Source organism: Gorilla gorilla, chromosome 5 (genome assembly GCF_029281585.2).
Source record: "Gorilla gorilla gorilla isolate KB3781 chromosome 5, NHGRI_mGorGor1-v2.1_pri, whole genome shotgun sequence".
Taxonomy (NCBI): Eukaryota; Metazoa; Chordata; class Mammalia; order Primates; family Hominidae; genus Gorilla; species Gorilla gorilla.
In genome coordinates this window covers 104,123,990-104,147,306 of record NC_073229.2, presented here as the reverse complement: position 1 = coordinate 104,147,306, position 23,317 = coordinate 104,123,990, and the positions used below count along the sequence as shown (strand labels likewise).

The 23,317-nt window shown below is 36.4% G+C and overlaps 1 protein-coding gene across 13 annotated transcripts in view; it reads right to left on the bottom strand.

The window, feature by feature from the left end:
- The window catches only part of TTK (TTK protein kinase), a 98,487-nt gene that overhangs the window by 16,799 nt on the left and 58,371 nt on the right, over nucleotides 1-23,317 (bottom strand). For 9 of the 13 annotated variants that reach the window (XM_055391967.2, XM_063707729.1, XM_055391970.2 and 6 more), the window contains 10 exons: nucleotides 19,731-19,871; nucleotides 17,680-17,902; nucleotides 17,219-17,325; nucleotides 14,756-14,899; nucleotides 14,160-14,274; nucleotides 13,909-13,981; nucleotides 13,730-13,824; nucleotides 12,341-12,428; nucleotides 11,124-11,247; nucleotides 3,233-3,381 (listed from right to left, as the gene is read on the bottom strand). In XM_055391967.2, the coding sequence (XP_055247942.1) occupies nucleotides 3,233-3,381; nucleotides 11,124-11,247; nucleotides 12,341-12,428; nucleotides 13,730-13,824; nucleotides 13,909-13,981; nucleotides 14,160-14,274; nucleotides 14,756-14,899; nucleotides 17,219-17,325; nucleotides 17,680-17,902; nucleotides 19,731-19,869 (1,257 nt within the window). In that variant the 5' untranslated portion in view covers nucleotides 19,870-19,871. Of the gene's footprint in view, nucleotides 1-3,232; nucleotides 3,382-11,123; nucleotides 11,248-12,340; nucleotides 12,429-13,729; nucleotides 13,825-13,908; nucleotides 13,982-14,159; nucleotides 14,275-14,755; nucleotides 14,900-17,218; nucleotides 17,326-17,679; nucleotides 17,903-19,730; nucleotides 19,884-20,997; nucleotides 21,608-23,317 lie in introns of those variants that run through there. The other 4 variants (XM_019029913.3, XM_019029917.3, XM_019029918.4 and 1 more) reach the window with 4 other exon arrangements.

Below are 23,317 nucleotides of genomic sequence, written 5' to 3'. Positions count from 1 at the left end.
ATGCCAATTTGTTTACATGTTGTCTATGGCTTTTATTTTCATGCTCTAATGGCAGAGGTGAAAAGCTACAACAGAGCCCATCTAGCCTGGAAAGCCTGCTAACCCTTTATATAAAGTTTGCTAACCCCTGCTGTAGCACATCTCAATTAAATAGAGAACCAAGTTTTGCTTGAATACTTTCAGTAACTAAGCACTCACTAGTCTACAGAGGTTCACTTCAATTTCAGGACAGCTTTAGTTATTAGAAAATATTTGCAGATAATTTGGATTATATTGGTTTATCTATTATAATTTCAACACAATGGTCCTCATTACGCACTTGAGAATTACAATGACTAAATCTATCCTACTTTCCACATTTCAGTCTTGGCCAAGAAATTTTTTTTCCAGGATAAATTTTCCCTCTCATTTAAGACTTCGTGTGTCTGTGCTCGCGTGCAAGCACGCACATATTTTAAGATTAGTGGTAAAGATGTTACTGAGGAACTGCTGTAATAAGATTAATGAACAAAGAAAATGAAAAAGATCACGATCATAGAGTGGAATGTTAGCATTTGCGATTTTGGAGGTCAGAATTGAGGATATAAGGAGTAGGTGGCTAAAGTAAAATTAAGGAAATGGTCATGAGATACGAAGAAGTTAGAAAAATGAAGGCCAGCTGTAGGACTGGTAATACACAGGGGTGTAGAAGCCAACAAAAACAATGACAGTTGTTGGGATCTGGTTGATCCAGAGCCTTATATCTTCAAGGAATGATGGGGAGTTACCAGGACATTCAGAGATGAGAGTAAGTCAGAAGTATCAAAAGAGCAGGCCTTTTGCAAGAAAGAGGAAGAAATGGTCTGGACACAGAACAGAGAGCACACAGCCATATGGTAAGTGAGATGTAAGACAAAAACAGTCCTCCCTTGAAGGGACTGCTGGACAAGCAGTATCCACAAGAAACTACCTAGATTCTATACTTTTTCTTTCTACGTGTACTATTCAACGGTTTTCAGTTGCTCAGTGGTTCACAGCTGTGCAACCATCACCACTATCCAATTTTAGAATATTTTCGTCTTCTAAAAAGAAAACTCACACCCATTAGCAATCACTCCCCACTCCCCACTGTTCCCAGCCCCTGGCAACCACTAATCTACTTTTCACCTCTATGGATTTGCCTATTCTGACCATTTTATCTAAATGGGATCATAAAATATATGGGCTTTTGTGGTGAGCTTCTTTCACTTAGCATGTTGTAAATGTTCACTTATGTTGTAACATGTACTAGTACTTCATTACTGTTTATTGTTGATTAACATTCCATTGTATGGATGTAGCACATTTTCTTTATCCATTCATCGGTTGGATATTTTGTTATTTCCACTTTTTGGCAATTATGAAAATGCTGCTATGAATATTTATGTACAAATATTTGTGTGGATGTATGTTTTCAATTCTCTTAACTACAAACCTAGGAGTGGAATTATTGGATCATATAAAGCTACGTTTAACCTTTTGAAGAACTCCCAGACTGTTATCCAAAGTGACTGCACCATTTTACATTCCCACTAGCAGCATATGAAGGTTCTAAAATTCTCCACATCCTCGCCAACACTTGTTATTGTCTCTTGAATTACAGTCGTCCTAGTGGGTGTGAAGTAGTATCTAATTATGGTTTTGCTTTGCACTTCTTTAATGATCCATATGGTTTTCAGTTCCCTTACAATCCTACTAGTGTACAATTTTCAAATAGAAAACAAAGAGGAGATGCTGGTTTGATACAATCTATGACTCAACCTATCAGGATCCTCATCATCTAGCATTTGTTATCTACATCTACTACTTAAGAGATCTTACTATGACAATATTTACCTTTCTCACTTTTATTTTCTCATGAGTATATAAGGAGTTTTCCAGAGACTGTATGACATGTAATAATGAAATACACTGAATGCAAAAGCAGACATAAGAATCTAGTCTTCTGTTAAGCCAACCGTTAGATTTGTAAAAACTCTAACACAGTGCTACTCTTCCCACTGTAGTTATTTTATTTCAGAAAATACATATTTTTCATAAAAGTACATTTATATTCACATGAGTTTATCAGTTATTTTATTTCATTTTATTTTTTTTGAGACAGAGTCTCGCTCTGTCACCCAGGCTGGAGTGCAGTGGCATGATATCTGCTCACTGCAAGCTCCGCCTCCTGGGTTCACACCATTCTCCTGCCTCAGCCTCCCAAGTAGCTGGGACTACAGGCACACACCACCACACCCGGCTAATTTTTTTGTATTTTTAGTAGAGACAGGGTTTCACCATGTTAGCCAGGATGGTCTCGATCTCCTGACCTCATGATCCGCCCGCCTTGGCCTCCCAAAGTGCTGGGATTACAGGCGTGAGCCACCGTGCCCAGCCCTCAGTTATTTTTAATAAATTAATAAACATTTTTAAAGTTTCTTGGCTTTACTTCCTAATATAGTAAATAGAGATAAATATAATCAACATAAACAAAAGCTCTTTAGGGGCACTGATAATTAAGAGTATAAAAGACCAAATGTTTGAGAACCACTGAATTAATAAAGCCTTTACTATATTTACTACAAGTCACTGAAAAGAAATGGTAAGGAAACTATGGCCATGAACTGCAGCTATAGCTCTTTAGTATCCTACTTGATCATTCCTTCCGAAAAGCCACCAGGAATGATGACTCAGTATGTTACAAATTCATGTACATTGTCTAGGCTATATTTTTCTATTTTTATCAATGAGTATGACCACAGGAAACTGTTAAGTGCTTGGGACAGCACTGCGCTAGTTCAGAGATCAGCATACAGTTTTCTGTAAAGGACCAGATAGTAAACATTTTAAACTTTGCAGGCCAAGTGGTCTCTAATACAACTAATCAACTCTGCTCTTATAATGCAAAAGCAGCCATAGACATTAAATGAATGAGTGTGTCAGTGTTCCAATAAGTCTTTATTTACACAATCAGGCTAAGAACTAGATTTGGCCCATAGCACCAGTCTATCGGCAATCTAGAAACACCATCAAAGATAGAAAATAATTTAGCCTGACTTACTGAACGTATGACTGCTACTGATCACCATTTTATAAATGATTTAAAAAACCTTTAAACTATTCTACTAAATATCATACACATTTAATAAAAGAAAACATTTAATATGATCATCAACCTTCAGAAATGCATGATGAACAAAAAAGCAATGTTGTACTTTAGTGGAAAAGTTACCTCTGTATTAACTTTTCGGGCTAACTCCGGAATCTGCCAGTGATTTGAAGATGCAGCAGGATTCTGGTTAATACACTCTGACTTTCTCTTAGATTGCCACTGTTTCTGGTTACTCTCTGGAACCTCTGGTTCTTGATACTCTTTAGTTTCTGAAATTGTATTTGTTGTCATTAAAAAGCAAGAATATTTGATCATAATAAACTAAGCCTAAACAACAGAACATATTACAAACTATATGAGTATTTAGTTCTTAAAAACAATCAAGGAGGGAAACTAAAAGCTTTAAGCCAGCTACTTAACAATTTGCTTTTAGCAAGTCAATTTCACAAAGTTGCACTATAGTCATCTTCCTACGTTGTTACTAAGAACTTTGTCAGAGACCTTGCCACATTTAAATGCTTCTTTACCGATAAATAAGTAAAAATTTAAAAACACATAGATGTTATAAAGTCTTACTAATAGAGAAGCTAATTCATCACTTTTCATAGACCGAGTATCCAACCCTCAAAATGCAATTTAGAACATTTTTTTTTCCTTTTTGCTTTCAGCCTGGAAGCATACTTTGAAACTCTTAGTTTCTCCCTTTCCCACCAGGCATGCCCATGAACAGTGTTCACTTATCTAATTACCTACTTGCTTAGAAATTTCAGGGGCCAGTTTTGAAACAAACCAAGCAGAGATGGAGTTGCAGACTCCTCTTGCATGGGGGGAATTTTGAACAGTTAGCCTAGCATTACCCAGCTGAAGTCAAGATGACACAAACCATACCTCCAGATGGGCAATTACTCAATATAACTATCACAACAAGACATTCAGACCTGCACCACTCCTGCATCTCTTCCACACCTTTTCCTTTGTAAACCCCTTCACTCAGCCCAAAAAGTTGAAATGGTCTTTTGAGGGCATGAGCGGGGCCAGTCCCCAGCTGCTAGCATTTGATTAATTAAACTGTTTTCCTTCCACCACACCTCACTTCTCATGTTTTTGGCCTCTGTGTTGTGAACAGCCAGACTTGAGTCAGTTACAAATGTGGTGCCCTGTGTGAGGAACTGTGTGTTTTGAGGGGCTCAGCCTGTACGCCTGGTTTCCAACAAGTGGAGCAATTGGCTGTGGGAGCAGGCCAAGGCTCACCCACTCAGGCTACCAGGCCAAGGCAGGGGCCACTTGCAAACGCCAGCTGCTCATGGCTAGCTGACCATGCAGCTGGGACCTTAAGGAATTCCCAGCAGCTAGGGAGACCACCCTTGTCTGAAGGGATTTTTCCTTCCCTTCCCTTTGTGGCATCAGCTGCTGTAACACTCAGTTAGTGAAAGGGAAGTGGCATCTTGGAGGTCAACAGAATTCAAGGGTTGGATAAATTAACCAGAGTGTACTGAGAAATCCTCCATCTTAGCCATCTGCGCTTTCTAGTTATCTGGACCTAGTATAGGTCATCTGTGGTGCCCTTTGGGTCTCTTTGCCATCTGGACCCAATGCAGGTCACTCTGCAGTGCTGTCTGGATTTGAGACAAGATCTCAGGACTTTTCTCCAGTCTCCCCTTCTTGGGGATGGGTTTGGAATGCTCCATCTGCATTGGATCCGCCTGTATTTGTGTCTCTGTTTAGCGTTATCCCTCTCTCCAAGGGTGCTTTGAAACTGTCTCCGTCCCGCCCAGCAAGACTAGAAAGCAGCAAGACAGGCTGCTCCTCTCCCCACTAGGGAAGAAATGGTTTCCAAAAACCTGGCCTCTGATTTTTGTCATCCTCTTTTGGACTCCAGAATATTTCTTGTATCTGCGTCAAGCTTTGTTAGGGGAGAAAGCATGTGAGCTCTTTCCTGGACTATCTGGGACTCCAGCTGGTTACACATTATGGCCCGTTTTTCTGCACATTTTAAAACTATGGGCAAATTCCAGTAAGAAAAATTTAGAGCTCAAATGGTTAACCTTTAACTACAAAGTTAAACAGTCTTCTAAAGCTAGCTCTCTATTTTCTCTTTTCTTTTCTGCCTGCTTTGAATGTGCTGTTATTAAGCTAGTTGAGTTGAGATAAAACTCACTGTTTAAACATCACTTGGAGATTTTGTTTTTTTATTTTTCTTATACAGTTCAGCCAGCTATGATTATAACAGAATCATTAGTAACTCATTTGAAACTGAAGAAAAAAGGGGGAAAAAAGGATAAAAGAGGTTTTGAAAACGAAACTGCCATAGAGACTTCTTTACCCAAATTTTGGTTGACAGCTTTCCTTAGACTACCTATCAGGGCAAATAAGGTTTAGCCATGTGAACAGGTTCCAATTTCATCAGAAAAATAATTAGGATCAGCTGTCTTTTATAAAGTGGTGAGTTTGTATTGTTATCTTATGGCTAGATTCTGAGGTAAAAGCTATTGGATCTTTGTGCCTGTATGTATACATGTTTAGACATGTTTATATATGTTTATATGTACATACATGTATATGTTGAATCTAGCATGCTACCAAATTGGCTTATAAGTAAATGAGTACTCATAAATTAAGTAAGTCCTAATGCTTTTCAAGTTCATATGAATCTTTGGTAAATAAAAGTGATTTTAAAATTATTAATAAAAATAAAATGTCTTTAGAATTATCAGCATACATTTTTGTCTGAGTTTATTGACCAAATGGTTTTATATTTGTCTATGTCTATATATTAAGATGTCAGGGTTTGACATAAAGGTTATATAAGACTATAAACACAGTCAAAAACAGACTAATCTTTGTGTGATTTTTTTTGACAAATAAGACTAATTTAATTTAGATTGGTGGTTCAATGAAAACAGCTCAATCTTCTGAGTTATCGGCAAAATATATTTAACTCTAAGGTTCTTACTTAGGTTGTTTACCTGTTACTCAGACTTTAAAAATGGTTAACAGGGAAACAACTTTAAATAATGACTAGCTTTGCATAACATTTCAGTTTTCAGAAGTAATCTAGAAAAACTGTTAAAAATGGAAAAAGCTCAGGGCATGTAAATGAGATAAATGCCTGTAGTGGACTTTCAAATTATTTTGAATTAAATAATTGATGCTTATGAGATGTCTGGGTCATTTCCAATTAAGAAAAAATTATCTTATGGGAAAGCATGTTTCAGAAATTACAGAATAGTCTTTTGAAAGTAAGAGCCTGGGCATTCTCCAACTGCTAGCATTTGGTTAATAAAATTGCTTTCCTTTCATCACACCTCATTTCTTGTCTTTTTTGCCTCTGAGTAGCAAGCAGCCGGACTTAAGTCAGTTACAAGACCTCTAGTTTAACATAAAAATTTCACCTTATGCTAGTTTGTAATTTATTCTCTCAAAGGTCTATAAACAAAAATGCCTCAACAATATATTTAACATTCTACAAATACACAATTCCACTCCTTTCATTATAATGGATACAAAAGTCCTAAACAAAATATTAGCAATTGATAGACAAAGGAGATAAAAAATTATATCCAAATTGGGCTTATTCCTAAATGCAAAGTTTGATTAACATTTGAAAGTCAATGTAATTTGCCATAATAACAGAATAGAGACGAAAAATATATAATTAACTAAATAGATGCAGAAAAAACATCTGATAAAATTCAACACCCAGTCACACAAAAAAAACTATTATTAGTAGCCTCGGTATAAAAAAGAACTTACTCAATTTGACAAAAAGTAGGGACAAAACTCTACAGTAATGATCATACTAAGGATAAAATATTGACAGCTTTCCCTTAAAATAAGGAATGAGACAAGAATGGCACCTATCATCCCTTTCTATTCACTGTTATACTGGAGGTCATAGCAATTATAACAAGGCATAGAAAAGAAAGTTAAAAGGATTCAAAAGGAAAAAAGCTATACTTTTTTTTTTTTTTTTTGAGACGGAGTCTCGCTCTATTGCCCAGGCTGCTGGAGTGTAATGGCAGGATCTCAGGTCACTGCAACTTCTGCCTCCCAGGTTCAAGCGATTCTCCTGCCTCAGCTTCCCGATTAGCTGGGATTACAGGCACCTGCCACCACACCCGGCTAATTTTTTTTTTGTATTTTTAGCAGAGATGGGGTTTCACCACACTGGCCAAGCTGGTTTCGAACTCCTGACCTCAGGCAATCTGCCCGCCTCGGCCTCCCAAAGTGCTGGCATTACAGGTGTGAGCCACCGTGCCCGGCCAGCTATACTATTTTCAAACATAACTGTGTACCTGTAAAAATCCAAAAAATGCATGGAAAACTATTAGAATTACTCAGTAAATTTAGCAATGCATGAATAAGTAAAAATCAATTATATTTTTTATAAACTAACAACAAAGTTTTTTTTTTTTTTGAGACAAGGTCTTCTTCTGTCACCCAGGCTGGAGTGCAGTGGCATGATCATGTGATCATGGCTCATTGCCGTTTCGACCTCCTGGGCTCAAGTGATCCTTTCACCTCAGCCTCCTGCGTAGCTGGGACCACAGGTACATACCACCACACCCAGCTAACTTTTCTGTAGACAAGGTTTCCCTTTGTTGCTCAGGCTAGAAAAGGTTTTTAAAAAGATACCATTCATTATCACAGCATCAAAAAATATCAAGAATATCTGATCAGCATTAAAAAAATATTCAAGAATAAACCTAGCAAAAGATACACTAGATCTCTACACAGAAAATAATTATCTCATTACTTTAAATGAATGAAAAGATATGCTAGGTTATTGAGCTGTAAAACTTAATTGTAAAGATGTCAATTTCTCCCAAATTTCTTTATAGGTTCAGTTAAATATCAATCACAATCCCATGTTTTAAAAGTGGTAACCAAAAGATAGATTCTAGTGTTTATATGGAAATCCAAAGGCCAGGAATAGCCAAAATAGTCGTGAAGAACAAAGTTGAAAAATTTACACTGACAGATACCAAGACTTAGTGCAGCTACTAAGAGAGCATTAGGCCTGGTGTGATAGCTCACGCTTGTAATCCCAGCACTTTGGGAAGCTGAGGTGGGCAGATTGCTTGAGCTCAGGAGTTTGAGACCAGCCTGGGCAACATAGCAAGACCCCATCTCTACAAAAAAACTAAAAATTAGCCGGGCATGGTGGCACATGCCTAGAAGTCCCAGCTACTTAGGAGGCTGAGGTAGAAGGATCACTTGTGCCCAGGAGACGGAGGTTGCAATGAGCTGTGATTGCACCACTGCACTGCAATCTGGGTGACAGAGCAAGACCCTGTCTCAAAAAAAGAAAAAGACAAAAAGAATATAGAACAGAAAAGAATCCAAAGCCAGACACCATACATAGAATCACCTAATTTACAACAGGTCAGTGAGGTAAAGGAGGATCTTTTCAATAAATGGTGCCAGGTCACCTGGATATCCATTATGGGGAAAAATAATGAACCCTGACACTTGATCTTACACATATGTAAACATTAAACTCAGGAAAGATATAAATCAGAAGGTGAAAAGTAAAATGATAAATCTAAAAAATATGGAAATATCTTGCCTGATGGCAGGATATAAATCTTTCTTTACTGGAGACAACACTTGCTTTTTGGCCCAGAAAGCACTAGCAGGCACCAGAGGAACCTGGAAATAGATTTTACTAGTTTTCCACATTTTCCTGCTTTTAAAGATTGTAACTGTGCTCTCCTTTGTCTTGCCAATATTTAAGATTTATGGCTCTTTGTTAAAATACCATTTAAGCAAATCCACTGCTTGGAAAGAAAGAAATACTTCTGAACTGAACCCGCCCAGGTGATGGGTAGAGCACATGTTAACAAACTTCTGCTTGTTTTTCTATTGTTAATCGTTCTTGCATTTTCAGGAGAGTGTCTCAACTAAGAAACTAAAAAGGGAAAGAAAAATAATTATGCGTTTTCCCTTACAAACACATATTCCAACAAATGATTTATATCTAGATCATATAAATACCTCTTAAAAATCAATGAGAAAAAGAAAGAAAAACCAACAGAAATATTAGCAAGACTGCAACCTGAGTGACAGAGTTGCAGTATGTTACAAGAGAGTATCCACATGGCCAATAAATATACGAAATGATGTTCAAAAGTAGACATTAAAGAAATGCAAAATGTAAATTAAAACCACAATGAGATAGATACCACTAGATAGCATCAGAATGCCTAAAATTAAAAGCCAATACAATGTTTGCAAAGAACAGGAGCAGGAGCAACATAATTGCTGGTCTAAGGTTAGCACAACCACTTTTCAGACTGTTTGGCACCATCTTCCAAAGCTGAACACATGCATATCCTGTAACCCAACAATCCCACTCTTGGAATACACTCAATAGAAATTTGTACATATGTGAATCAAAAGACACCAAAATATTCATAGCAGCATTATTCATTAGACGAAAAACTGTTATCAATGTACATGTGAATAAACAAATTATACTATATTTACACTAGTTAAATAGTATATGGCAATAAAAATCAACAGACTATATATCATAAAAACATGGATGAGTTCCATAAACAATAGTGAGTAAGCAAATACAAGAATACACACTGTATTATTTCATTCTGTGGTGTTAGAAATCAGAATAATGATTACATCTGGAAGGAGAGAGGTATTTAGGAGGAGGATCAAGGAGGTTATTGAGGTGTTAGTAATGTCCTATTTTTTGATCTGACTGTTGGTTACAAGTATGCAGTCACTTGTGTTATTTCATTGTGCAGCACTCTTGTGATTTGGGCAGTTTTCTGACTATATGCTTTATTATATTAATAAGGTATTACTGGTATAGTGTAGACAACAAGCATTCATTTAAAACATTAAATTAGGTATTGAGAGTACTATTAACAAGCATATTTGATAAAGATGATTTTCTCAATCATACCAGTTACGATAGATGCCAAGAAAATATGAAATGTAAACACTTTCCACCAAAAGCTAGGAATAAGAATCTGTTCCCAACCAAAATAATGTTTTTTTGTGTGTGTCCCTGTTTGCCTGGGACTGAGGCATTCTTGGGATATTGGACTTTCAGCAAAGTCCCTGGCAAAGGCAAGCCTCAGTTTGTCCCAAAGTCCCTCCTCAGTCCTATTAAAACAAATAAAAAATTAATACATCCAATCTGGCAACCTCTATCTGGACAATGATCATCTTATTAATGATCTGTTTAAATATCTTTAATGGTACCCTGCATTCTAAAAATAAATACAAAATCTAATGGCATTCAAAGTCCGCCTAGTCTTATTTCCTATTTGCACACTACCCATGTCACAGTCTGCAGCATAACTAGACAGTCTCTTGTTCCTGAAACATTTTATTCGTTGTCTGTGTTATCCTCTTCATCTGAAATACTCTATTATTTCCCCCCATTTAAATCCTAATTTGTTTCTTCAAACTTCACCATCATCACAAAATATTTCCTTATTTCTCCTAAACCAAATTAGTTCCTTAATTTCTCCCTCTTCTGAATTCTCATAGCATTCCATTTATGTGGTTCTCATGAAAATCTCCACATTCTATTCAGCATTGCATTTATATATCTCTGTGTATCTTCCACACTGAACTGCAACCTCCTTGGGACACTGTTTTATCCACTTATATATCCCTAGAACATGTATCACAGTACCCATGCAGTAGAAAACCAAACACTTGATAAAAGATGAGAGCTGTCATATAAAAACAGCTTTTGTATCCCTTCCAGAAAGTATTTGTCAAGCCAACTGAGAAAAATAACTCAGTTCCATTGCATTTTCCCTCCACTCTTTCTTTTATGCACCTTTTAGGTAAATAAATTTCCTTTGCTGCGGATTCAATACTTTTCATATACCCTATATAACTGAACTGAAATTCAAGACAAAAGAACATAGACACAGTTTCACATCATAATTCTTAGGTGGCTAGTCTGCTTTCTCAAGCTATCAAGTGGTTTTCTTAACTAAACATACAAGTCTACTGATTTTGTCACTCTTACCTTCTGATTTAGCTAGAAGACTTGATTCCGTTTTATTCTTCAGGGTTATTGAATCAGTAATAATAAGTTCAGAACTCTTTTCATCTGACACCAGAGGTTCCTTGAAATGACTATTTTGAACAGACTACATGGAAAAGAAAATCAAATAAAGTCCCATAAATAGTAATACTACTAATCTGTCTTACTGTTCAATATACTAAAGTCTTATCTATACATAGATTGCTCATAAAATTTTCTATTATAATTACATGTAGACTCACAAACCCCCAGCAAAGGTTAACTGCCTGAATTATTAATTAGAGAAATGGGAAGGGTCATAACCATAAATCTGGCCAATTTGCTTTCAGTGGATGTATTAATCAATTGCTAAAATATATTTCACTTAAAGATGGAAAGGGTTAGAAAGTTTGAATTCAACATAGAGTATGCCTCATGACAAGAAAAAAGATTTAAGTATTTTGTTACTGTGATGTCTATTTTATCACCAAAAATAAGTCAAAACTAATAACTGCATAACTTAAGACAGTAGTTACTCTAAATCCAGAGAACAATCTTTTTGACACAATTATGCACTGTTCTCTAGGACAGCCAGGATTAGGAAAAATTAATACTTAAAGCATAGGTCATGAAAGAGGGAGGCATTACAAAGAACATAAAATTGAAAAGACCCACATCATGATGCCAGGGGTTTAACTCAATTATAATAATAGTATAACCACTAAAAATCACAGTGTACCAGGAACTAAAATTATTTCCTTTAAGTCCACACAAAGTTGCTCTGCCATGTCAGGAGGTCAGGATTATTTATGTCCTCACCTCTGCCCTAACTCAATTTACTATCTTTTTTTTTAAGATGTCTTACCAAAATCATATGATTAAACATAACAAAAAACAAAACTTGGGGGCAACAGTTCCCCCAGTCACGTATTCCCAAACCCAGGCCAACTATCTGCTTAAACACATGCATAATAAATATTACTTCATGATTCTCTCAAGAGATTGTTGATCCTTGCTCTACCACCTTAATCTTGGAGAAACATAGTCTAGGACTTCTGCACCAACTTCCCACTCGTAGTCCCACAGCTCTTGGGTTATGTGGAACGCTGTTGGAGATATATGAACTATTTATAAACCCTTTCCCCAGAAAAAGCTCCATGAATCCTGATCCTCCCAGATCAGGAACCGTTGCTTTATATAATGATATAGAATTAAAATACCTTTAAATTTCTTAATTCACAGGAATCATTTCCACTTGGTTTAGATCCGGGCACAACCAAATCTCGGCATTCTGATCTAGAGGTTTGTCTTTTACCCATGAAACAAAATAATTTTAACATTAAATTTGAAAAAAAAAATTTTCAATGTATTTTTTCATCTCAAGTTGGATTTTTAATAATATACATACTTTTTATTGAAAAAATCTCTTAAAAAGACATTTTTTAAAGTGACATAATTCCAATACAAAAGTGACTTAGCTAACAAAATTATGTGCTGGGCAATGATAAAAGTGACACAGGTGATCGCCTACTTCTTCATTATCTAATCAGTAACAATTGGAGTTAGGGTTAGACTGTGGGAAAGGCAAAGTATACAGATGAAACTACATTTCCAATTACAAATAGCTAAAGGATAAGAACCAGGGTATAGCACTTCTGTGGACCTCCACAGTACCTAGCATTGTCTATCGATAACAGGAACCAAGAAAATGGCTGCAGTTTTTCTGTTTTTGTTTTTAATTTTTTGGAGCGGGAGAAAATCTCCTTTATTCTTGAGCTAGGTATTTGAAATAGAGATGAACAAGATGAAATCATAGTGATAAGACTTTAAAGCTTAACCTTGACAATCAAAATGTTCTTTTAATGTCAATATTTAGTCAAGTCTAAATATAATAGAAATGTAATTATAAAAGATACTAACGAAAAACAATCGTATTTCTAAAGTTTATTTGCAAAATGATTCTCTGGACTGTAAGGAGCCTTTTCCAATATAAATATTATAAATGTTGGTCAGAATTAAGAATAGGCCAAAATAACTCTCCTTTAGCTGAGCTAGATGCTACATTCCCATTTCTTAACAGGGAATAAACACGCAAATTGAGGGAAGGAGAACACACTGGATGCGATGAACAGTAATTCATCTGTACCTAACCTGTCCCACTTCTTGAAGCACTAGACTCAAGCAAAAGAATAATCATCTTTCCCACTGACAGCGATTCTCCCCTTGAACTATCTGGAGCAAATATTTGTTCCCAGACCTCCTTCTACCCGTTATGGAGACTCTCAAACAAAACAGGAAGAGATTCTTAGCAGACAGCCTACCCGTAAATGAGAAATCCTCAAATATCAGTCTTTTAAGCTTAATGTTGACTTAATATTTTTTCCTTTTAAAGTTCCTTTAATGAATATTTTTAATGAGTGAAAAAGCAAAACAAAGTTATTTTCTCCACTCATTCCTTTGTTCCTGACAACATTTAGAGACTCACTATCTTCTAAAACTGAATAAAAATTTAATCATAATTACTATTACTCAGTAAAAGACTTTAAGACCATTCTGCCATTAATCTTCACATATGGACAACAAATTTTAAAAATTAAAACTCAACATACCTTTTCATAAAACAAGGTACAACTGAATCATCTGTCTTCACATCACAATCTGGGCTATTTAGAAGGTTAACTGGGACTCTTCCAAATGGGCATGACTAAAAATATTTTGAAAGATTAAATAACTAACTAGGAAATAAAGACTATCACCACCTTAATCAAGCAGATTGAAAGTAACTTACCTGTTTAGTTTTGTTAGTTTGTCTCAATGAATTCCGATAACCTATTTCTGCATCTTGTGGTGGCATGTTCTCTCTAAACAGAAAGAAAATATCCCCAATTTTTCAAAGAACAATATTAATATGTATTTCTACTCTACTGCTAAACATTATCACACACGAAAACATATATGTAGATACATGTAATTACATTAAAAAACACAGATGTACTTACATAGAAGATGAACATTTAAAAACTCTTTCCGTTTCCTTACCCATATAAAAACCTGGCTTTAGTAGTCTGTCCTCTGGAATCACAACTGTTGTTCCTATTCTGTAAATGCCCAAGTGAACTGGAAAATGATTCTTGGGCAGTTAATACCGTAGATGCTGTAAAAATTTTGAAACTATGATTAAATTTATAAGAAATAAGACAAGTACAAAAAAGTGATCTTACAAATAAGAATATTTTAAAAGTCAATTCATAGGAAATACTTGTCCCCAAGTAAGATATGCAGACATGAAGATGATACCAAGATAATTATCTAACTACTTCTTCAAATTCTCTTAAATTATATAACTATTTCCCCAGGGTAAAAGCACATTCTCTATTTCCAAAAGCAAAAAAAAAAAAAAAAAATTCTCTTGCTTAGAGTTGTTTTTCATGTGTTAACGAAAGTTTAGTTAGCAAAAAAGACAAATTTGCACGGGGTTGTAGAGACTTTTTTACTTCTCAGTCTTACCTCCTTTACAATTTAATCTTAGATTTTAACCATTCTACATAAATAATATTTTTCTATAAAATATTATCCCGAATCTTTATTTGAAGTACTACCTACCACAGAAAGTATTAGTATACATTAATAGTTACCTGATAAATTCCTCTTTTCCTCCTCTGAAAGCAGCTGCTTTTTTTGGAGGTTTAAATTCCGCAGGGCAATTTCCAGCATTTCTAGTGGTACTGCTCCACGTTCTACAGCTTTTTGAAGAAGTTGTTTACTTTTTTTGACATTACCTAACAAAGCAAAAGATAATTGTCATTTTTAGGCAGTAATCTTTACCCACCACCCAGACCACCCAGATACATATTCATCAGGACCTAGAAAAAAAAATCAAAAAGACTTAAGCAAAAATATTTATTCCAAGGCTCATGTACTTTATTTCATAGGCAAGTAAGCAATCTCTCACTTTTTATGCAGATAACCAACTCTCTTCTGATAACAATGCATACCAAATAGTTTCCTTGCAATATGTAGCTGACATAATTTTGCATTAGTTTATCACCACTGTCCACTTTCAGAAGTAACAGAAGTGTAACAAAGCAGTTACCAACGGGACAGCAAAGGCCAATCACAACAGTTAGAAACAGGAGGGCATTCTAGATGTTACAAAAGTGCCAAGAGCATCAGTCTCTTACAACATGCTATAATAAGTATCATTCATAATGACATTTAGTTAAGGGAAGGATGACATCTTTTGTTAAAGAGCATCTTCCATCAAAAGGATTTTCGGGGAAAAACATAATAAATACAGATTAATCTTTAGCTGTCACACTCAGCTATACCAGCCTGAAAAAGAATGCAGAATAACTGAGGAACTATCATAATTACCTTTCTGAGTATGGACAGATTACCAAAAAAATTGGTAAACTTACCCCTAGCATTTGACTTATAAATATTAAGTGTATACATCGCATATCTTGCAGAATATTATCAACATTTATGGGAGCCATTGAGCTATGCTATGCACTTGGTACTTAGGGTATAAAAATGCTTAAGAGATGATCTCTAGCTTCCGGTAGTTTATAAATTTTTAAAAATATCTTTGATAGTGGTTACGTCTACATTTACTAAGTAGTGGTAGAATTTCATGTATTGTGTATTTTAGCACAAGAAAAGACAGCCTTAAGAAGCTTAATTAATCAGAGAGCTTAGTATTGAGATCAGAGATTTCTTTAACAATCTGGTAAAAACTGAAATGTCCTCCATCCCTATAAAAATACACACACCAGACTCTGCATAGGATTTCAGGGATGCTGCATTATTTCCTGACAGCCAAGCCATCAACTGTGCTCAAAATAATCATAATTTGACCACACTGAATTACTGTGCAATGCATTTGACCACATTGCATCACTGTGCATTACTACCACATTGCAGATAAAGTGGTACAGATAAAGTTCGTCTTTTTTACAGATAACTCAATTTAAGAGTTTCAATATTTACGTGTTCTAAACATGTAAAATTTATGGTTGTTATTGAGAGGCCACAATACCTCAAGAAATTTTCAGGTAGAATGGAGAGAAAGAAGCCTTGCCAAATTTTCTCTAACAAGCAAGGAGGAATCCATTTTTCTAGAGAAGAAAGGGATAATAGTTCTAAAAAGTAACCTGATAGAGCAAAGGACATATTGGAGAAGACAATTACTAGGACTCAGAAATCATCTGAATGGGTAACAATTCAGGGTTCTCAAATTATTTCTGAGTCATATAATTATTTTCTCCAGGCTCAATCCTGGGGAATACTCTCCAGTGACCAATCCCTGCTATGGAAACCATCATGGGGATTCTTCCAATAGTGTTAATATGTTTATCACTGGCAGTAAATTGGATCACAGTTGTAGCAGAAACAAGGCAGTGGGAGAATGGAAACACCTGGCCAGAGGGCAGACTGAGGGTGTATCCAAAGGCCCTGGAAAATGAGAAAAGACTAAGGAATGGCCAGGTTAAAAATGTCTTAGGAAGAGATTGTCTTGGTCCTACCCAAAAAAATCCAGACTATGAAGAACCAAGTGAGCGAGAAATAGTTTCTACGGCAGTTTACTTTTTTTATTTTAAAGAACTACCAATTAACGCTACACACACACACACACACACACACACACACACACACACACACAGATATATAGTTTACTTGACCACCAAGTTACATAGCTACACTTTAATGTACATTTTGGTGCTATGAAACCATAGCATAAGAAAAGTTTATGTAAGCTCTAGATATTTAAGCTCTAGCTTAAGTATCTGATATCCTTCTTCCTACAAATACTCAGTGAAGCAGCTACTTTCCTTTAGATGTTTCCTGAATCTAACTAGTAGCACATACACAATGTTCATGCTCATTTCCCTGGATTACTCTTTATACATGGAAAAGCTAGTATAACAGATATTCTCTGCATTTACGTTTAGGTGGCATTATCCCCCCATATTCTCATCTGATCAACTTTAATGTCTTTTGCCTCAAATTTCCACTTCATATATATGATTTAATATTAGGAAGTAAGTTGTAATAAGTTATCCTTTACTTAAAATTTGAATTTGACATTTTCAGATTACCTTGTGACAGTTCAAATTGTGCAAAAGATATATGAACAAAAGCAAATTTCTTGCAGTTTGCTCTGGCCATTTGAAAGTAGTCACGTGCATCATCTGGCTCTTGAATACTGTAATAAAAGATTTGAGTCAAAATTTAAGAAAAAGAACATAGCTACTTAAATTTGATAATGCTTCATTCAATTTTCCAAAAAACATGGGATATTGCTTTTTTCTGTGGATAAAATTAAATACTAATAAGTTATTTAAAAAAAATCTTTTTAGGCAGTTTAAAATAAGTAAACTGTTGTGGAAACGTGCATAGAAAAGAGTTTACATTAGTCTCTTGTTAACTATAAGCAAAAGTATTTGGTAAAAAAATTAATATTTTCTCACAATACTGCCATGTTTTTTATTTTCTCTCTTTGCAATGTAGTTACATATTATGTAACATAGTTGAACATAGTTAAAATGCTAATACTTACGCTTTTAATTCAGCAAATCTCACTTGAATTCTAGCAAAACTCTCATTTTGGCCATATTTATCTGGGGGAAGCGCTTCAATTGCTTGACTGTAACGACCAATCAATTTATTTAAAAGAGCATCACTTAGCGGAACACTGTTTTTCTCTAGTTTGAGCAACAAACTCAACCAGTCCTCTGGGCTGTTTGCCATCATCATAATTTGGTTAACAGTTCCCGAGTTATCTAAATAAGGGGAACAAAATATATCACAAGAAAAGACATAAAACAAATACCAAATTGCATTTTTCCTTCAAAATATAGTCAAACATTTGTACTGTCCGTATCAATGTACATAAAGTCCTTATAATACTTTTTAAAATTGTAAAAGTTCATATAAATACAAGTAACTTATTTATAGTATATTTATCTTTTATGAAGGTATACTTTATCCAAAAGCTATATATTTTGACGGAAAGAAAAAATTTGAAAATAAGTGAGTTTTTTTGTAAGCAGCCTTTAAAAATTGTATGTAGTTTAAGAAAATTTTATGCTGTTGCAGGATAACTATAATTTTAGCATCCTACCTATCCATAGAAAACTAAATCTCTCCCACTGCCACTTGTACTAATTAACTTAGAAAATTCTCCCATCAATGATTTATTCATTAAACCTACTGCTCCAGTCCTAACATAACCTTCTTTACAACCTTAACCATTCAACATCATCTCTGTATACCTCATACTTACTTGTAAAACCAAACCAGCTTTACAAAAAATAAACAAATGATATAATCATTTTCTTCTCTCCAAGTAACCTAAATTTCTGCTAGAGGCCCTGATAATTTCTTGGTCCAACAAACTCATAGTTACCACGGTCTAGACCTTTGGAATTTATAGGACCTCTCATGACTGTCAGGTTTCTCTCTGTGGAACCCCAACCAACAGAAACAGCAAGAATAACCTTCAGACAAAATGCTCACACTGAAATGTACTTTTTACTTTCTTCAGTGTTAGTTTTTTAAAAAGATAACTTGAATGTCAGTCTTCTGTTCAGGATATTTTGGTTATTACTAAGCAATATTAAATTCAGATTTCCAGAGAAGCTATCATTCCTTCTATTAACTTCAGTCACTTTCAACAAAGCCTACATCTTTACTTTTATAAATAAAATTTGTTTCTACTTTCTACTAAAATATAGTGCATGCATAACTTTGCTTTGTCGTTTTAAATTTAATTTGGTCTGACCTTAATTTTCTATTTTTACCTCCTATTGCTTTCCTAAGAAATTAGTCTGTGAAATGTCTAAAAAACACACATTGCCATCTGTGGCTTTGCAGATGCATTCCTCATGCCTGAGTACCCTATTCTTCCTCTAATCAACAAATAAAACATTTGTGTTTTATCATGCTAGTATTCCTATGATGCCCAGCATGCATTATAATGTAGCATAGTGAATATATAAATTCTCATCTAGAAAGAAACTATGGTTTTAAGCATCTTTGAATCTTCCTCAGTACTTAAAATATTCAATTGCCTTGATGTACAACCTTTGTTAGTGACATAATTAAGCACAATTATACTCCATTAAGATTTTGCTTAACACTAAAACTATCATTTTCTAGGTTTTTTCAACGTGAACACAGTCAGCCACGATGATTAGATCACAGGTTCTTCCATTTATTTTCAATTCCTCATCTATTTAAAGGTTAGTATAGATGTAACAAAATTATCCAAAGGTCACCATTCAAATGACCAACCATTTGAAATACAGTAAAGAATCAGGCTTCTGAGCTAATACTTTTAGAAGAGCTAGAGTATTAAACTCTGGGCATTTTCACCCATTAATCATTGTTCAATAAATGTTTAAGTGCCTACCTACCATGTGCCAGACACCATTCAAAGTTCTCTGGATATAACACACAAAAACCCTGCCCTCATGTAGCCTGCATTCTAATGGAGGAGAAAGACAATAAACACATGAGTAAATTATAAATAAAGTGATTAGTACTATTTCTTTAACTTAGAGGATACCCAACAAACAGTTACTAACTTAAAAGAAAAGAAAAACTCACCTGTAGTATCAGCAGAAATTTTATTCAAGCTTAGTTCATCAGTAAGGTCTTCATTTTTAAACTTATTTTTAATGTCTCTCACTTTGTTCATTATGGAATCAATTGTCAATTCTCTGCCACTTAAATCCTCGGACTCCATTTCTAAGAAAAAAACTGAACAGTCATAACTCCTACTTTAACTAGCATCAAAGAAAAAAATGCACTAGCTTTTTAGAACCCAGACGACTAAAGCATTCGTTTTGTGAACACATCTAAATGCAGCTATTATTAGGCTAGTATTAATGGAGGTAAGTGCACAACAAGGTACACATCTTTGTAATTTATTCACCAAGGTTTCATAGGCCAAGTATACTTTTCCCCCCAATATAACATCAATGACGTCACACTGTAGAAATCTGCAAATTTAGTGTCACTTAAAAAAAATATGATGGAGTGTTTGCTTGGATTTTGGTAGCCACATACACATAAAGATTGCTTGGATTCTGGTAGTGACATAGACATAAAGAATTCGTTTGGCAATGGGAATAACAATTCCTTTATTCGCCTGCTTTACTTGAGTAAATCTTCCAGTGCAAGTGCTTTCAAAGCAGAATATAAACATGATGGGGCTTTACTGATAATTAGGAAATCCGCAGATTTATTCTTGTGCATATCTAGCAAAATCACGATTTGCTACCTTAATCTAACACTAAGAAACTACTGTACTGGTACTGAGCACTTGCTTATCTGCATGGTGGTGGTGTTTGTTCAATAAAGTGTCTGCAGTCTTATTGTTAATCGTATCTTTGTGACTCTCAAACACCAATTCAGTGTCACTGATAACAATGCTGCCCCGTCTTCAGGTTTAACAATGAAAAAAAAGTCATAAAGTTGCAGCAAGGTATCACTCCACCTCTTAAGTCAGGTTTGAAAGGTAACTGTCAGATCACGGCCACCCGCTTCTTTCCCAGTTCTAACCCCCAAAACGAGAGAGACTGTCCTTTGGAAAACGACCTTGTGCGCAGGTACCCCACCACCCCTTCTTTCCAGCGTGGGCCACACCCACTTCTTACTTCTTCAACAAAACCTCCTGCATCACCCCACCGGCCAGACCCGCTGAGGCAGTGAGACATCCCCTCCCCCTCCAGCTCGTTTAGCCGCGTCGCATACCCGGCTCCGAGCTGCCCCCACCTCGCCCCACCCCTCACCGACCAGCGCTAACAATGAGCCCCTACACCGGCTGCGGCTGTTCCTCAGTGCGCCGGTGCACCGGTAAGACAGAACTTACCTACAGAAAGCTGCGCTGGGGAAATGAAAAGATGGAACCCAAACTCCTTTCCGCAAACACGTTTGAATTTCCCCGTCGCTATCACTACGGCCTCCTATTGGTCAATGCTAGCCACGTAGAAGCGACAGTCGTGATTGGTTCGTGTGCGACGGGGGCCGCCCTTCCTCCTGCGTCAGGCTAGGCCCGCCCCGGAAGAGCCCGCGGCCGCGACCCCACCCGTGCGGCGCCTGGGTTGGTAGGGTTCTGGCACTTTGCAGGCGTTCCCCGGACGCCGGTGGGCGGACTTTCCTGGTCTTTCCAGTTTAACCAGGCCGAATTTTTGCCTGGGAGGTAGCCACTCCCGAGCAAACCTACCCAGTGAGAGGAATATAGGGGCGGGGACGGCTGCTCCTAGCATCAGGACCTAAAAGATGCACCTTGGGCCGGCCCTTTACTGACCCCACCGCCACCCTTCTCCTTCGTTTCCCGCGGTCCTCACAGCCTGGCTTAGAGAGGATGTGGCAAGAAAGGATCTTTCACTGAGCTACGTTCAGCCCTGCCGCCAGCTCAAGAATTTCAGTGCGTTTTATCCTTGAGCTTCCGCTTATGCCCTTCCATTATCCTTAAATGACTCCACGCTCTGTCTTCAAGCCAAGACCCTCCCCCTTGTCAAAATTCTGCGCAGAACTCAAGCGCCCATCATGATTGCCCTGTCTGAAGTCGCCTTATCGGCCCCCCTCCCTCGAAGCCTGCCCCACTTAAGGGCTCAGGTGTCCTCAGGGGTAAAAACATCTCCCTAGTAATAATCTTCGCGGGTGCGAGGCTCTGCCGCTAAGTGGCTTTGTGGTCCAGGGCAACGGTTACTCCTCGTCTGCAAAACTAAAAGGGATGTGTCTGTTGTGCCAGCATTATGACATATATTCTGTGGTAGGACGGGTTGGTTTTGTGTATGTATAGGAAACTAACTGCAGCTGTCACTTGTTAACTCCAAAGCTATCCTTAGAACCCTCACATTCCCAGCTCTGGATAGCCACCCAGCTAGCATGAGAACCCTTCTCAATCACTTAATGCATCTTTCTGTGTCAGCTAGCTAGTATTTCTGCTTCAGCAGAGCAAAATGACTTGCTATACCATGGTTGGCTAATCACTTACCTTTGCACCATTGCATCTAATGCTTTTGCCTGGAAAGAGTTTATTATTCCTCCAATTCTCGTTGATCTGTTTGCGGCCTGATCTCAAAGCTTGCATTTTCCTGAAAATACTGTTGCTGGATGACCTCACCCTAACATTTCTTTCTGTACTCTCGTTTGGTGGTCTCCTTCAGTCTTCTATCTTTAAATACCATCTATATGTTGATGGCTCCCAAATGTGTATCATTAGCTGAGCTCTCCTCTACTCCATACTCAGATATCCACTGCCTACTTATTAACATCTTCACTTACATGTCTCATACGCATCTTGAACTCAAAATGTCCAAAACCAAGCCCCTGATCTTCCTACTCAAACCTGTTTTTTTACAAAATCTATAAAAGACAAATTCATTGTCTTAAATTTTTTTTGGCCCCAAAACCTTTGTGTCATCCCTGATCCCTTATCTAACTCATAAGCAGATTAAGTCAGGGCTGGCACAAGAGATTCCTGGACTCCTACCAATTCTCCCCACCTCCACTGCCACCACTTCAGTCCAAGGCACCTGCATCACTTACCTGATGTTACCTGCAGTAGCCTCCTGGCTGGTCTCCCTGCTTCTGCCCTTGCCTCACCTCAATTTATTCTCTGACATAGCAAAGTCATCTTAAATCAGATTATGTCACTACGTTGCTCAAAACCCTTCAGTGCTCCCTTTCTAGCTCGGAATAAAATCAAAAGTCCTTATGTGGTCTGTGACTATTGAGCACTTGCGTATGTCTAGTGCAACTGGGAACTGAATTTTTAAATCAATTAACCTTAATTGATTAATTAAATTTAGATTTAAATTTGAAAACTGATATCTAATGGGATTATTTTTAAACTATTTAAAGTAATTTTTTTTTGCTTTCTTTTTTCTAAACTTGCATTAGTCATGAATTTATTGGAAGACTTTTAAGTATACTTGGAACAACGTAAGTATATGAACCTACTTTTTCAACTGTAAATTTTGTGAGAACCAAATGCAGATGAAGTATTTCCAATGAAAGTGTCTGAGTATGAAATGTGATGTACTGTTAAGTATAAAATACACTCTGGATTTTGAAGACTGAATAAGAAAAAGTAATAAACATTGATAATTTTAAAAATATCAATTACAGGTTAAAATGATATTTTTGCTATATTGAGTTAAATAAAATATATTATTAAAATT